At 35.1% G+C, this 17068-nt stretch overlaps 3 protein-coding genes across 3 annotated transcripts in view; 2 read left to right on the top strand and 1 right to left on the bottom strand.

Moving 5' to 3' along the window:
* The window catches only part of LOC104749655, a 6236-nt gene extending 5655 nt beyond the window's left edge, over positions 1–581 (top strand). Inside the window, exon 14 of the mRNA XM_010471332.1 lies at positions 112–581. Coding sequence (XP_010469634.1) covers positions 112–581 — 470 coding nt within the window. The remainder of the gene's footprint in view (positions 1–111) is intronic.
* LOC104749643 lies at positions 5225–7201 on the top strand. Its single transcript, XM_010471324.1, has 2 exons — positions 5225–6493; positions 6572–7201. Exons 1-2 carry the CDS (start codon positions 5225–5227, stop codon positions 7199–7201), a joined length of 1899 nt encoding a protein of 632 aa, XP_010469626.1.
* LOC104749635 (nucleolin 1-like) lies at positions 14037–15112 on the bottom strand. Its single transcript, XM_010471312.1, has 5 exons — positions 15091–15112; positions 14950–15026; positions 14629–14747; positions 14379–14522; positions 14037–14286 (listed from the first exon to the last, which is right to left on the bottom strand). The coding sequence occupies exons 1-5, from the start codon at positions 15110–15112 to the stop codon at positions 14037–14039; spliced, it is 612 nt and encodes a 203-aa protein (XP_010469614.1).

The raw sequence follows: 17068 nt of genomic DNA, 5'->3' as shown, positions 1-17068 counted from the left end.
CAAGCGGTATTGCGTCTTTGTTGTTGGAGGGTGGAAGGACTGCACATTCAAGGTTTTGTATCCCAATAAACCCTGATGATTTTTCAATGTGTAATATCAATCCTACTTCAGATCTTGCTAACATGTTGAAAGAAACATCTTTGATCATATGGGATGAAGCACCAATAATGAGCAGATATTGTTTTGAGAATTTGGATAGAAGCTTGTCAGATATTATGAGAAATGGTGATAATAAGCCCTTTGGTGGAAAGGTTGTTGTGTTTGGAGGTGATTTCAGACAAGTTCTCCCAGTTATCAACGGTGCTGGTAGGGCTCAAATTGTTCTAGCGTCTTTAAATTCATCATATCTGTGGGAACATTGTAAGGTTCTAACTTTGACAAAGAACATGCGGCTTATGTCAAATGGGGTGTCTAAGAGTGAAGCAGAAAGTATCAAGGAGTTTTCTGATTGGATATTAGCTGTTGGGTATGGGAAAATTGCTGAGCCTAACGATGGGGAAGCCCTAATTGATATTCCAGATGAATTCCTAATCACGAATGTTGGTGATCCGATTGACGAATTCCTAATCACGAATTCCTAATCCATCCTTTGTTAAGATTTATAACCGTTTTCAAATTATATTCTTCAATACTGAGATTTAGCAAATCGATTGCTAATATGTTAAGATTTATAATGAAAAGGGGAACTTTTTTTAAACAAAATCAATCTGATAAGAGGAACGAAGAAGAGGCTGAGAAATGAATTACAGTGCGTTGAACAGGTGGCGTCGTTCCCAATTCTCAGAGTTTCAATTGTAATAATCATATATTTTTCTTACAAATATTTTCCAATACCGCAATATGGTAATAATCAAAAGGCCTGGCCCATTACAAATATACTTATGCAATTCAAAGGAAATCCATTACATAAATGGGTCGTTTGAAATATATATATAGATAGGAACTATACATTTCAAATTAAATATTACACTTATAGAGATATGTCAAGTAATGAAATTGTGAAGAAACTATTATTTCTAATTATTAGTATAAAACTAAGATAAACAACCAACTTTTTAATATAGTGAGGTTGAACCAAACTATTACACTAAAAGATTAAAAAATTACACACAAACTGTTTTAAAAATAAATCAAACCTGTAAAAAAACTATACTCTTAAAACAATCAAACTACTACACCTACAAATTAGTCTAATATATTAATAAAAAATAACACATTTAGTTGGCTACAAACAAAAAATTGTTTCTAATGTACCACGGATTAAAACATATATTACATTAATCCGCTAATATATTATACTCGACATTCACAAACAATACATATATAATAGTTTTTATACATGTAAGTTTAACCGTTAGTTGTCTAATTTTTTAAATATAATTAAACTTTGTCCCGTGGTGTACCGCGGGTTCAAACCTAGTTGAGTTAAAAAATTTAAACTCAAAACTCTAAATATTACTTACTATAATAAAAAGGAGACTATCCACATCAACCAATTCTAAAACACCTTAGGAGATGCCACGTCAGCTTTTTTCTTTCCCTCTTAGTCGAGTTGATACCAAATAAATAGCCCATTTATAAAATTAAAATCCATGGAGCCCACAAACCAAAAACATTCCAAAAAGAAAATCTATCGCCATCTCTTCACTTCTCATCCACCCACCTTCATCGACTCTTCCACAAATTTAAAAAAAAAACCTCCAACAAAAGAAAAAGAGATTCCCAGGAAGTCTAACCGTTTCAATTTCCTACTTATCACTTTTATAAGTTCTTAACTAATCGTAGGATCTCATAAGTCCTAAGCAAAACTCTTTAAATTTCCTAAACATAATCAGTTCTAACTTTCAATATAAATCGAATCCCACAGAAAGAAAACACTGTTAAATTTGGGCTTATCATGGGCTTCTAACTAAAAACCAATTGGCAATTAGTAGATTGACCCTAACCCTTTATATATTAATAATAGTTTTTTCAAACTTCAGATGTAGGACTTGGATTGTATCCAACAATCTCCCCTTCAATCCAAGGACCACGCCTCCTCGAGATGACAACTCCATCTCGAACCGATCCCACTTGGACCGATAATAAACCCCTTCTTGGGCCCCCATTACTCGGGTTGACAAAAGGCATGTCCTTATCCACTTTTCTAAATCCACCAGGATTTTTTAACCTTGGGCTCTGATACCATGTTAAATTTGGGCTTATCATGGGCTTCTAACTAAAAACCAATTGGCAATTAGTAGATTGACCCTAACCCTTTATATATTAATGATAGTTCTTTCAAACTTCAGATGTGGGACTTGGATTGTATCCAACAAACACCATCGAGACACAAAATCAGGTTTTGCTTTTCTCAGATAAAGTGTGATGATCTTAGGAAGATGATTAATAATAGGAACCGAACAAATTCGTTTCAGACCCGATTCTCAGTGTAAGTAAAGATAAGCGTGTTTATGTGCTTAACGAACATCGAAGTGGTATTACTACTATGCCTAGAATTATTTAGAATTATAATCTTACACTATATTATATTCATCTTTTTCAAACTTCTTGATTGTTATATTTATGATTTATGTTTTATCTTTTTCAGGGAGCTCTTCCAACATAGTTTTCCAATTAATTGAAGAGAGAATGAATCCAATGGCTTCACTCCCAATGTCAACAAAATTCAGAATACAAGGATGAATATGTGGTTGAGTTATATGTACAGTTGACCCAAATATTTAAATTGTGTTTCATATAACTTGCGAATTGGTGTTTTCATTGCTTTCTAAATCTGTCAAAGAGGAAGATGAACATGTTCATGTTGAAGATTGAGTATTCGATTAAACCTGCAAAGAATAAGAAAAATCACTGTGAGGCAAAGAATGAGAGGAAGAACAATCACATAAGATTGGAAGTAAAGCGACCATAGAAGAACAAGATGTAGAGAAGAGTCAACTACAAGAAAAAAGGAGGTCAACCAAGAAGACAAGTGAAACTGTCGTGACTTTAGTTAAGAAGTAACTGGGTTCATTGTTTAGTTAGGCTCAAATGAGTAAATGTGTTGTGTTAGTTAATGTCTAAAGTCTAAGCAAAGTTTTCATGATGTGGTGTAGTCTAAGCATGAGTAGTGTGGCTTGTGTAAGAGCATAGGATCTAGAAGTAAGTACTAGAGTATGGCTGCAAGTAGAAGATGTATGTGTATGGGTTGTAAGAGACATTCAAGTTAATACAGTGTAGTCTTAATGAGTAAAACGTTTTCTTCCTCTCTAACATAAAAAAACCTCTAAAAGAAAAAAGCTAAAAGTGGGAATGTCAACAGTTCAACAAACCTAGAAGATTAACAGTTTAACACTACTCTAAATAATTCTTATATCCCCTATATATTAATAGAAAAACACATTCTTGAAAAAAACTGATGTGTCGCCGCCAGAGAGTTCAAGACACATTTAGCTATTTAGCCTTAATTATTTAGATTTATTATTTACAACTATATACCATTGTGTTTTTGAAAAAAAAAAACAAATATGTTATTTTAAAAAACTTTATCACATAACTTTATTAATTTTAATTAATTTTAAGCTTTAAATATCTCCTATATATTAATAGAGAAACACATTCTTGAAAAAAGCTGATGTGTCGCCGCCAGAGAGCTCAAGACACATTTAGCTATTTAGCCTTATTTAGATTTATTATTTACAACTATATACCATTGTGTTTACAACTATAAACCGTTGCAGGATGGCTTAGCGGACGGGTTTGACCGGGATAACAATTTTATTTAAATATTTGGTTCATGTAATTTTAATTTTTTTGCGATTTTTATCTGATTTGATAATTCAAGATTTTGATAAAAATCTAACGATCACTAATTCGGTTCACATTCTATCTAGATCCGCCATCATGTTAATTTAAAATTTATAGCGAAACGATTACTATTTTAAACTTTCATAAATTTGATGAATTCAAACCAATATAAATTTAAATGTTATGCTAATAAATATATTTACAAATATAATAAGTCAAACAAATATTTCACTACGTGCAACAGCACGGATTATTACCTAGTTTGGATATAATCACACATGCCAATACTTAAAAAAAAAAGTTCAAATTGTTTACCAGATTGTGATGTAGCCTTTGGCGGACCCAGAAGATTATTTTACCGGGGTCATATCATAAATTATGCATAGACATATTAGACATATACAAGTGAATTTTAATAGAAATAAAAACATTAATCAATATAATATAAAAAAAAAATTTTGAAAACAATAAACGGTGAAGCGTTAAAAAAAAATAATATAATCATCTAACTAAAACATAGCAACATTAGAATCTTTTTTTATTGGTGTCCTCTGGCCCCGTGGCTCAACGTACATCGACACATTAGATAATAGTCAATTGACCATCAACAATAACTCAATTCCGATATACCAAATTCAAATATCATATATTATTTCATATTAAATTCATGATCTTTTACCCGACTCGGATAGAGTACGCGAGTCTTGATGCGGACCAAAGATCAAACCTCGCGAAGGTTTAGGAGGCTTAAACCGGGGCTTAGGCCCATTAGGTTTAGAACCATTATTCTCACGGAACGAACGACAGGGTTGGTATCAGAGACGGTTGGCACATCTCGTGAGGATGAAGTGGCGATTTCCATTCCGGATACGGCAGTGGCTTCCGGGGATCGGGAAGATAGTATGCAGATTGTGCTGCCAGCGGAGAAGGCGGTGGTTAGGGCTGCTTAACAAGTTGCCCCGGCGATTCAATTGTGGAAACTTTGGAAAAGAAGAATGATGAATTGTTTAATGTGGAATTACCGGGGGGCTAATAAACCCAATTTTCAGAGATCCCTGCGTTATCTGTTGAAGAGATGGAAGTCGGATATGGTTGCGGTGTTTGAAACTCACGCGGGGGGAGATATAACACAGAGGATATGTCAGAACTTGGGTTTTGAGAATGTGTTGACCAGGCCAATTTGAGCACCATGTTAACTCACTAAACGGACAGATCAAATGTGGTTAAGTCTCTGTTAGTTTTACCCGTTAGCAATTAAACACAGTCGTTTTTAACAAGACGAAAACCCCCAAAGCGTAACTCAAATATTTCTTTCTCAGAACCCTAAAAATTGAAAACCCCCAAATTCGATTCCTCTCTTCTTATTCTTCGATTCCTCTCTATTTCTTCTTAGTTCCTCTTCCATTCTACAATTCTTCTTCTAAATCATTAAGTGATGGTGAATAAAAAGAAGCCTTCTCAACGTCGTTCTAAACGAAAGAGGGTTGATCCCGAATTGGCTGCTCCCGAATTGGCTGCTCCTGAAGCGACTAATGGTGAAGGTAATGCTCTTGTAGCGTTCGGTGGTGATGCTGCTGGTGATAAAAACCGTGAGGACGTTAGTGAGGATGATTGTGAGGTTGTAGGCGACGATTATTGCGATGGTATTGCGTATGAAGATACTGGCGAAGCAGATAGAAATTGTGTTGGTTTAGAAGAAATTATTTGTGAAGACATGGCAAATCAGTTTGGAGAGGATGCGAGAGACGAGGAAGACTTGACTGATGCGGATAGTGGAGATGATATTTGGGATGAGGAGAAGATTCCAGATCGTCTATCAGATAGTGAAGACGAAGACAATGTTGATGGCGATAATCATGTCGAACCTGAAGATGCTGAAGAGATGCTGCATTTGGGGAAAACGTTTAGTTCTCCAAATGATTTCAAGCTTGCTGTTTTGAGGTACTCTCTTAAAACTAGATACGACATTAAGCTATATAGATCGCAATCTTTGAAGCTTGGAGCAAAATGTACTTATGTTGACGAGGATGGTAAGTGTCTATGGAGATGCTACTGTGCTTATGATAAGAAGAAACACAAGATGCAAATCAATCGATATGAGGGTAAGCATAGATGTGTGAGGTCTGGTTACAGTCATATGTTAAAGAGAGGAACAATAGCTTGGTTATTTTCAGAGAGGTTAAGAAAGAACCCAAAGATTACCGCACATGAGATGAAGGCAGAGATTAAGAGAGAGTACAACCTGGAAGTTAGTGAAGAACAATGCTCAAAGGCAAAATCAAAACTTAGGCGTGAAGCGAGTGCTAGTCATCAAGAACACTTTTCACAGATTTGGGATTATCAAGCTGAAATTCTCCGATCAAATGAAGGGTCAATCTTTGAGATTGAGACAATTCCAGGGCCAACAATAGGAAGCTTGCAACGGTTTTATCGTTTATTTTTGTGTTTTAAATCACAAAAAGATGCATGGAAGCAAACATGTAGACCAATATTAGGAATAGATGGTGCTTTCTTGAAATGGGATATAAAGGGACATCTATTAGCTGCAGTTGGAAGAGATGGAGACAATAGGATAGTACCAGTTGCTTGGGCAGTGGTTGAGATTGAGAATGATGACAATTGGGACTGGTTTATGAGGTTGCTCTCTAGGAGTTTGGGTCTTGAGGATGGAAGCAAAATTGCTATAATATCTGACAAGCAATCGGTAAGTATATTTCAGCTTGATGTGTTTTTTGTGTTCATATATTATGGAGAATTTTATCTAAGCTTATTTATTTTGCAGGGTCTTGTGAAAGCTATCCATAACATTCTCCCCCAAGCAGAACATCGTCAGTGTGCTAAGCATATTATGGAGAATTGGAAGAGGGATAGTCATGATATGGAACTACAACGCCTGTTTTGGAAGATTGCTCGCAGCTACACCATTGGAAAATTTAATGCGAATATGGCAGCATTGCAGAGCTATAATCCAGGTGCTTTTGCTTCCCTATTAAAGACTAAGCCAGAGACATGGTCTAGAGCTCTTTTTAGAGTAGGTACATGTTGCAATGATAACTTGAACAACCTGAGTGAATCATTTAATAGAACCATACGCCAAGCTAGGAGGACGCTTTTACTAGAAATGCTTGAGGATATTAGGAGACAGTGTATGGTGAAAAATCAGAAGAGGCATATTATAGCTGGCAGATTAAAGACAAGATTCACGAAGAGGGCACATTCGGAGATAGAAAAAATGATAGAAGGGTCACATTTTTTCATAAGAAGCATGGCTAGGAACGATAGACACGAGGTAGAGTTACATGATGATACTTATAGTGTAAATATGAATGATCGAACATGTGGATGCATTAAGTGGCAGATGACTGGAATCCCATGCGTCCATGCTGCTTTTGTTATCATAGCAAAAAAATAGAAGGTTGAAGATTATGTTGTCGACTGGTACACTACAAAAATGTGGCAAAAAACTTATGAAGATGGTATTGCGCCTGTTCAAGGTCAGTCGGAGTGGCCTAGGATGAATAGATTAGGAGTTTTGCCACCACCATGGAGAAAAGGCAATCGTGGTAGACCTCCTAACCATGCTAGGAGGAAGGGAAGATTTGAAACTGCCTCTTCAAGCACCACCAGATTATCACGACAAGGTAGAGTCATGACATGTTCAAACTGCAAACAAGAAGGTCACAATAGGATATCTTGTACAAACCCGAGTGTTGCAGATCAACCTAAAAGGCCAAGAGTTCGACCAAGGAAGAACCAGGTTTGTTATATTTACAAAATTCTCGTTTTATTATTGTTAACACAACAAGTGGTCATAATCAGTAACATCTCTTATCTCTTATCGCTTGATCTAGGAACCAAGGAATGCCTTGTTTGGACAAGGACAAGCACAATCAGAAGGAGAATCACAACCACAAGCAACACAATGGGAACCTCAACAAGGATCACAACCCTCTCAAGGATCACATATGCCAGCACCACAACCGCAAACAACACAGTGGGAACCTCAACAAGGATCACAACCCTCTCAAGGACGACAAAGGAAAGCACGTAGGACGCCAACACCAATGCCGCCAACAACACAATGGGAACAACAAGCACCACAGAGGCAACAAGTATCAGGAGGATGGACATCATCGTTTCAATGCTCAAGTTAGGATGGAATGTTTTGGTGTTTTAGGACCAGCAACTTACTTATTTTGTGGTTTTTAGACAATGAGTTATGTCTCTTTTGTTATCAAACAATGAATGATGTCTCTTTTGTTGTTTACTAACTCTTTATTATGAATGAACCATAACTATGTCTTTTATTATGAATGAACCATCTCTAACTCTTTCAAAGGAAACAAACTGATTTCATTACCAAACATACAATTAAACAACACTAATAACCGAGAACAAACTTGGGTTGTTTTACATTACCAACCATAAGGTAAACAATGAAAATTGTTATTACACAAAGCCACAACAAACACATTTTCCACAACAGTTTAAGCTTGCATATGTCTCTTTTCCTTTGCATTGCATCTTCCTTCAACTCTTGCATAGCAATATTGAGCTCATTTATCTCAGCTTTGGCTTTAACAATCTTGTTACATTTTTAGAGACGAATCGAGAAGAAATAGAGAGAAATTTGGGGGTTTTCGTTTTGATTAAAACGACTCGTTTAACAGCTAACGGTGGTATTGACAGAAACTTAACCGCGTTTGATATGTCCGTTTAGTGACTTAACGTTGTGCCCAAATTGGCCGAGTCAACAAAAGTTTGAGATTTAAAAGGTAAGTCAACAAAAAGTTCGACATATATTTCACCATATACAAAGTTCGAGCTTTAATTCAACAAAAATGATAAGTTGAGGATTTTTATGGTTTTTCCCGTAATTAATTTGTGTATCTTTTATTTTTTAATGTTGATATTTTGTATCAAGTTTTTATTTTATATATATATATATATAGAAATATTCAATTAAGTTTTTTGTAAACTACTATTTATTTTAAGTTCGGTTTTGATTACTTTTAATCAAAATAAAATTTTCTAATCACAAAATGCAAAATGCTAATTATGGTTCAATTTCATGTTAATAATTTTTTTCTTGCGATGGAAAATAAAGTTGCAATTTCATAGCAAAATTTACGAAAAATTAACTAGGAACTAATTTTTGCAAAGAATTTGCTATCGTTTTTGTTTTTTGCAATTTACGCTTATTTTGCGAGGGATTTAGTTCCTAGCAAATATTGCGAGGGATTTGCAACGTAGAGCAAAAAGTGATTTGCGAAGAATTGACTTTTTTCGCAAATCCTTTGCTTTAGTCGATTTGCGAGGGATTTGCTAGATTTAGTTCCTAGCAAATATTTTTTTTAGTAATATTAGCATTTTTAAATTCAAAAACTAAAATTTTTGAGTTTTTAAAGTGTTTGGAAAAATCAATGAAGTAAATCTGAATATTTTTCTTCTTCTTCTCCTCGCCGGAGTTTTGCACAGCAAATCAAAATATTCAGCACTTTCTTCTTCTTCACGGAGTTTTACTCACTCAATCTGAAATTTTTTCTCTTCTTCTTCTCGCCGGAGTTCTAATCGAAAACATAATTGAAAATAATTTTACGTATTTAATTCAGAGTTCTAAACACAATTTCATTTCACCGGAATTTTGTTAATTTGTTCTCTCAGTTTCCAGATTTTTCGGTGAAGGAAGACGATGAGCTTCACGCTTTGACTTCTTCTCTTTTTTGTTTCTTCGTTTCGTACACTGAATTAAATACTTAAAATTATTTTCAATTATGTTTTCCATTTTTAATTAACCAAACACTGCATCGTTTGGGTAATAACATCAAACTATAATTGTCTAGTTAGAGGGTATTTTTGTTATTTTTTTGGGGGGTGGCTATTCCGTGATTCAGATTTACTTCACTGATTTTTCCAAACACTTTAAAAACTCAAATATTTTTCTAATTAATTCATGAAAGAAAAATATTTTTTTGGTGTGATTCGTGAAAATTTCTTTTGAATAAATTGTGGGAGACTTTTGTCTCCTGGCCCCACTCTTACTAAAAAATAATAATAATAATTGAGTTACATACACTACAAGAAAACATATTTTTAGTGACGGCGAGATGCGTCACCAAATCGTCGCAATCAAGACATAACAACGTATTTGTGACGACTTTCGAATCGTTGCTACTAGCTCGTCACAAATTTTGATTCGTCACAAAGTCGATGCCACTTTTGTGACGTTAACAAAATGTTGCTACATCGACGCGAATATGGCGTTGCTAATTCGTTGTAATGTTTGCGACGAATTAGTGTCGAAAATATCGACGTAACGATAAGTCACAAAATTGTCACTAAATGCTCGTACTAGCAGCGTCACAAAACCGCCTCAAGTACAAAGACACTAATAAGTCGCTAATTTATCACCACCGAAAACATACTTTCTTTACCATTCGTCACAAATTCATCGCAATCTTGCAATGTATTTGTGACGCTGGGCTTAATTCGACGCAAACTTGTCTCTACTATAATGACACTAAATTATCACAAAATCATGATAGAATTAAAAAATATAGTCACAACAACGTCACAATGTTCGTCAAAAAGAGGTTGCAACATTAATTCAAATTTGCAAAAATACTAATAATATTTAATACGAATTTTTAATAATGTAATTATAGATTTAAGAATAACAACATTAAATAAAACAAACTTTTAATATATATTTGTTTTTAATATTACAAAAGATACTTATCACGCAAGTTAATAATATCACACCGGGAGATCCGCGTTTGCCGCTTCCGCCGCAGCACGATCAAACTCCGATTGGTTTTGAACCAGATCCGTTGGTTGTGTTACTTGTGTAGGTCGTCGTCGCTGCAACGCTGCTGCAAGGATAGGATTATCCGCAGCAATAATATCAAAGAGGCTAGTTAGCCCCGCTAGCTCTTCCTTTGTGGCCGCTAGATCTCTTTGATGGGTCTCTCGCATTGTGAGCATCTCAGATTGTGCCTCTAGCAACTGTGCCCTCAACTAAGTTGAGTCTTCTTCAGAAGAGCATGGAATGGATGATGATGCAAAAGGAACATCTCGAATAGACCCGACCCCATAGATACGGTTCTTCTTCTTCGGTGCAACCTAGTAAAATATCAAATCATTAAAAACATTGAAGCTTGATTGAACAAAATTGTAACTAAATAAATCAAAAGCTTTAACGATGACTGGCCACAACGAATACTGTCTACCAGACATACCAAATGGGCTAAATCCATCTGTGCAAAGACCAAGATATACATTACGAGTCTCTCTAGCAAAGCATGGATATACCGTGTTAAAGTGTTTCCATGCCTTTCCATCAGAAGGATGAGTCATTTCTCCATCCGCACATGTATGTTCTGCATGCCATCTCATCGAACTAGCTGTCCTTTCAGATTGATACAACCGTTTCAACCTATCAGTTATAGGCAGGTACCACATTCGTTGGAATGGGACCTTACTCCGTCATGTACCTTGCGGCTTGTATCTTGGTTTTTGGCAAAATCGGCACTCCTGCAACTTATCATCATCTTTCCAAAATAACATGCAATTATCAATGCAAACATCTATCATCTCAGAGGGCAACCCAAGACTAAATACCAACTTTTGTATCTCATAGTATGACTCAGCTGAAACATTATCCTCGGGTAAATACTCTTTTATAAGCTCTGCCCATGAATCCATACAAATCTCTGATAAGTTATGATCTGTTTTAATGTTCATCATTCTAGATGCCAATGACAACTTAGACTGTCCTTCTCTACATCCATCATAGATTGGCTGATTTGCAGCTTCTAACATATCATAAAATTGTCTAGCATCTAAGTTGGGTTCCTCTACAGCGTTTTCAGTAAATGATGATGTGACCTCAGGAAATGCATCATTAACCATGTCATGAAACCTATTTTGATCTTGATGATGACCCACGCCCATATCATGATCATAATCATATTGATGCTCTTGCAGAATATTTGGATCATGATTATCTGCAGCTTGATAATTATTGTTACTACTAGATGCATGACCATGACCATGTCCCTCACCATGTTGAATCCACAAAAAATATTGCGGCATAAACCCTTTATTATACAGATGTGACCCTACAAATTCTGAACGAATATATCTCTTATTCATACACCTTCTACAAGGGCAATGGATCTTACCAGTAGCTCGAGCCATCGGCATATTAGTTGCATGGTACATGAAAATTTCCAGTCCGTTTAGAAACTCCTTTGTCACTTCTCCATTTGAATCTTTATGATTATACATCCATTCTCGTAGTTTGTATATATCACTTCCACGAGACATTGTGTTTTTTTAGAGGAAATTTTGGTTTAGAAACGATTTTTCACAGAGATATATGAGTTTGAGTTTGTTTCGATCTATATGGCTCTTAAACGAAGATGGATCTGAAAATAATTGTTCAACATTAGTGACGAATTAGCGACAAACCATTGTGACGACTTTGCCACGCCACGTACACTACAACCGTTGTGACGAACTAGGGACAAACGGTTGTGACGACTTTGTGACGCCACATACACTACAATAAAAACGTGTTTAACCACTTTTCTACTAAAATTGTTCATCGCAAGTACGTCGCAAGTAGTGTCTATCTAGCAACGACTGTATGCTTCGACACTAATTCGTCACAATACCGTGTCAATTATACCACTACTTAGTGACGACTTCGTACGTCACAATATAGCGACGTCTTTGTGTCGAATTGTTTTGTCGTCGCTAAGTCGACTCCAGTGTGTCACTAATTTGCAACAGCCTGGATCCGTCACTAAAATTTGTCACTAATAAACTGTTTTCTTGTAGTGATAATTGAAACTTGATCCTACGACATTGGAAATTTGTATGAAGAATCACTAAAAAACGATATATATATATATATTGTGGCCCGTGCTTTAATGAATAGTTTTTGTCATTCCTATTGTTTCTCATGTGTAAATTGAAAAATGAGAATTTTGTTAAATTTACCACATTTCTCACAAAACTTTCCGCCACATTTGAAAACCCTTTTCTGATATACCATAATTGTGATATAAAAAGACGAAAATAACCTCTTAATAATATGACAAATGTGAGTAAAAGGAATCTTGGATTATATTGTCTTTTTCTGACACATCATGCATATAAAACGACAATATATCTGACAACATTGACATTTAATATATATTTAATTTTTTGACAACAGAAATAAATATTAATTATTTGTACTATAAAGACAAATGAGACCCGTAATAGACAAGATTTGTGTGATTAAATCATGTCCATTAGCTGGAACTTTGTCTATTTGGTAAACATGTTGAGTAGTAGACAAATTATAAAATAAACATTTCAATTTAAGAGAAGTTGTTGTGGACCAATAAATAATTTTGTTTACTCATAAGTTGTCTATAAAAAATTATTATACATTTGTAATATTTTTAATTAACAAAAAGATGAACGTTGAAAAATATTGTTATTGTAGACAATATATATATTTTCGTGGACAAGATTCTAAATAGTGGACAACATTATAACGGTGAACAACATATATGTTGAACCAAAAATATAAGGTTGTGGACCAAAGTAACATTGTGGACAAAAAATTAATTTAAAAGATAAATTTTGACTTGTCCACAATCGAATATAATATAATATAAAATCTAGAGTCAAATAGTCAAATGCGTAGCTTGGACTTATGTGCACTAGCGTGGGAGAAACTGAAAAGACATGAGAGAAATCTTGTTTATTAATTAAAAAACAAATAAACATTTTTCTATTGTTAAAGAAGTTAAAGGCTAGAATGATGATTTTGATATACATATGTGGTATATTGAAAAGGAAGTTTTTTAATGTGGTATATTAATAAAGAATGAGTTTTGAATGTGGTATAATTGTTAAAAAAACTCTTGAAAAATCATAAGAGAAATGGATATATCGAAATAGATAAATGAAAACTGTTCAAATTTGTTTATGAAAACAAAACCTCGGAGCATTGGAAACAGGAAAACGTTTTTCGTTAAGCATTTTCACAAATCGAAAATGTCAGAAGTGATAATAAATACTTGTCATGTGAAAACGCAACAGAAACTGTGTTTATAAGAGAAATCGAATCTGTCATACGATTCTAGTGGTTATTATGTGAAAACTCAATCTGACTTTGCGAAAACGTGACTAAAAAACATCATTCATGGCTATTTAAACTAAGTTTAATTTCCTCGATCTCCAAATACTCAACAGACCCTACACCGGCGAAGACCTCCACAACGGCCACCGCGAAATCGGCCGCCTACGTAAAGTCCGCCAAGCCTGCCGAAACGTCCGCTGAAACGATCGCCAAGACCTCGATCACTACCAAAATAGCCAGGGGAGGAATCTCTCATCAGTAGAGCCGTCTTAACTACAAGTTCCTTTCCTATCATAACACTACCATTAAGTTCCAACGCCTTTTTTGCGTCTTCTTTTAGATCAATGTAAGCAAATCTGTCAAAAGAAAAAATACAACATAGCTTATATATATAGTCAAAAGCTTTTAATTTATAAGTTGTCATAAACTTGAGGAGGAAGTAACAAACCCTTTGACAGCACCGGTTACAATGCTTATTGGAACAAAAACTCTTGTGGTCTCTCCACAGCCACTGAAATGTTTACTTAATGCGGTCTTGATATCATCCTCCGGAAGCGAAGTGCCGAATCCTTCAACGTAAATCGTTTGAACACTGCCACACCACAAATGTCAGTGGCGATACTTCCAAGAGAGAACATTATCAGCACAAGAACATTTTTACGTAAACAAATCTCGCAAACATCGAAAAATCAGTTCACCTGCTTTGTGGAGGAGTGGATGCATCTATATTGCCACTACTAGCAGCCACTTCTTCAGAATCTTTATCTGCTGAATCTGAACTGCTTGCATCCTTGCTAGTAAGCGGAGCTTCCTTGATCTGTCGTAGAAGGTTTACATTTTCATAAACAAGTAATGAGAGAACCATTTGATATTATATATATAGATACAAAATAAATATACAACAAAAGACGAAGTAAAAATAACTGAAAACTGATTAATAACACTACGAAAGACGCCTAAATTTAATCAATACTCTCTCAAGTCTCAAGAACAATAGCATTCCTTATTTAGAATCGAACCTTGTTCTCAGATTCTTTCTTTTGCTTCTTCAGTTTTATTACTTTGATCTCCAAATCATCTTCTTTCTCTCTCTTACCTAAAAGAACACAAGCAAAAAAAAAACTAAAAATCAAGATTCACAAATCAATAATATACTGTACTTCCGAGGGAGTAGCCAGACATGATTACAGCCCCGTCTCCATAATTTCTTTGTCCCTAGGCATATAATTTTTTCCATATAAAAACATATACCCACCAAAGTAATTAAAAACATAGTTTTTTTTTAAATTAAAAGTAGTATATATTTAGGCTTTTTTAAAAAAAATAGCACAGGGTCTATATAAATTTTGAGCCGGCCCTGCCCATGGAGAATCATATATATAAAAGTAAGGTTTTGGTCTCTCCTTATTGGTTAGTCTTAATTTAATGCTTTCTATTTTTTTATTTTTTATTTGCTTTTTAATTATTTCTTTGCTTTAAACAATATTTAAGACTCAATTAACAAAATACATTTAATTCACACATTAAAATAAAATTATAACTGAAAATAAAATAAATTATGCATTAATCATATATATTCCACCACTCAATTCTATTCAAACACAATAAATTATAATTATGCACTCACTTTTCTTTTGTAACTTCCATCAATTTTATCATATAAATAAGCATTCTCTCATTCTCTCATATTAGCATTTTTTTACTTTCACATTTTCCTATTCTCTCATTCTCTTCCATTTCTCTCATTCTCTTCCAAAATACCTCAAATCATTTTTCCATTTTCTGTTTTTGATTTCTTATTTTTGTTGTATGGGTTACAAAAAACCAAATGAAATATCATTGTAAATTTTAATTTTAGAGACTGCATGATATATATTTTACATTGTTCTTATTTTTAAAGATTCATCTCCATTATCTAATTTGGATTATCCTCTTATAAGTAATTATTCTCTCTTTATCTCCCACCAATATCAAATATTGTTATATCTCATATGTGTTGTAAGAGTTGGATTATCATCTTTGTTCTGTTTATATTCTTGCATAAATTTAAAACTCATGGTAAGAGTGTGATTATATATTTTGTTGGATTTATCTTATATTTTGTTCAATTTTTTTTAAAAATGTATTTCTTCCTTCCTTCTTTCTCTTTTTACTATTTTCAATGTTTAATTACATATGTATAATAAAAATTTGGTGGATATATGTGACAACCCGTCCCGTGGACCCCACTAGCCTCACTGCTAGCCCGCTAGCCTCACTGCTAGCCGCCCAAACGGACTCCAAGCTGGCCCTGCAGGGCATCGATCCTAACCCATCACTGTTGAAATCCACATCCACCAGTAGGTTATTGGTGCGCCAGGCGTTCCTCGAACCCTGGTCCTCACCCTTTAACAACCTTCCCACAGGACAAGTTGCCACCAATTGACTTGCAGATCAATTGGTGGCAACTTGTCCTGTGGGAAGGTTGTTAAAGGGTGAGGACCAGGGTTCGAGGAACGCCTGGCGCACCAATAACCTACTGGTGGATGTGGATTTCAACAGTGATGGGTTAGGATCGATGCCCTACAGAGCCAGCTTGGGGTCCGTTTGGGCGGCTAGCAGTGAGGCTAGCGGCCTAGCAGTGAGGCTAGTGGGGTCCACGGGATGGGTTGTCACATAAAAATCGATTTTTATGTGACAACCCGTCTGTGGACCCCACTAGCCTCACTGCTAGTTGTCCCCATAGGCTGGCCCTGCNCTGTTTATATTCTTGCATAAATTTAAAACTCATGGTAAGAGTGTGATTATATATTTTGTTGGATTTATCTTATATTTTGTTCAATTTTTTTTAAAAATGTATTTCTTCCTTCCTTCTTTCTCTTTTTACTATTTTCAATGTTTAATTACATATGTATAATAAAAATTTGGTGGATATATGTGACAACCCGTCCCGTGGACCCCACTAGCCTCACTGCTAGCCCGCTAGCCTCACTGCTAGCCGCCCAAACGGACTCCAAGCTGGCCCTGCAGGGCATCGATCCTAACCCATCACTGTTGAAATCCACATCCACCAGTAGGTTATTGGTGCGCCAGGCGTTCCTCGAACCCTGGTCCTCACCCTTTAACAACCTTCCCACAGGACAAGTTGCCACCAATTGA

The sequence above is a fragment of the Camelina sativa genome, chromosome 2 (assembly GCF_000633955.1).
Source record: "Camelina sativa cultivar DH55 chromosome 2, Cs, whole genome shotgun sequence".
NCBI classification, from domain to species: domain Eukaryota; kingdom Viridiplantae; phylum Streptophyta; class Magnoliopsida; order Brassicales; family Brassicaceae; genus Camelina; species Camelina sativa.
The sequence above is the reverse complement of the archived record's forward strand: the minus strand, read 5'-3'. Positions and strand labels throughout refer to the sequence as shown.

What these genes read in the sequence shown, in the direction of transcription:
- LOC104749643 (XM_010471324.1), top strand. Translation starts at nt 5,225, where the DNA reads ATGGTGAATAAAAAGAAGCCTTCTCAACGTCGTTCTAAACGAAAGAGG. An exon ending in TAATATCTGACAAGCAATCG is followed by an intron (nt 6,494 to 6,571) that starts GTAAGTATATTT and finishes TTTATTTTGCAG; the next exon opens with GGTCTTGTGAAAGCTATCCA.
- LOC104749635 (XM_010471312.1), bottom strand. Translation starts at nt 15,112, where the DNA reads ATGTCTGGCTACTCCCTCGGAA. An exon ending in GTCTGGCTACTCCCTCGGAA is followed by an intron (nt 15,027 to 15,090) that starts GTACAGTATATT and finishes GTGTTCTTTTAG; the next exon opens with GTAAGAGAGAGAAAGAAGAT. An exon ending in AGAAAGAATCTGAGAACAAG is followed by an intron (nt 14,748 to 14,949) that starts GTTCGATTCTAA and finishes CTTCTACGACAG; the next exon opens with ATCAAGGAAGCTCCGCTTAC.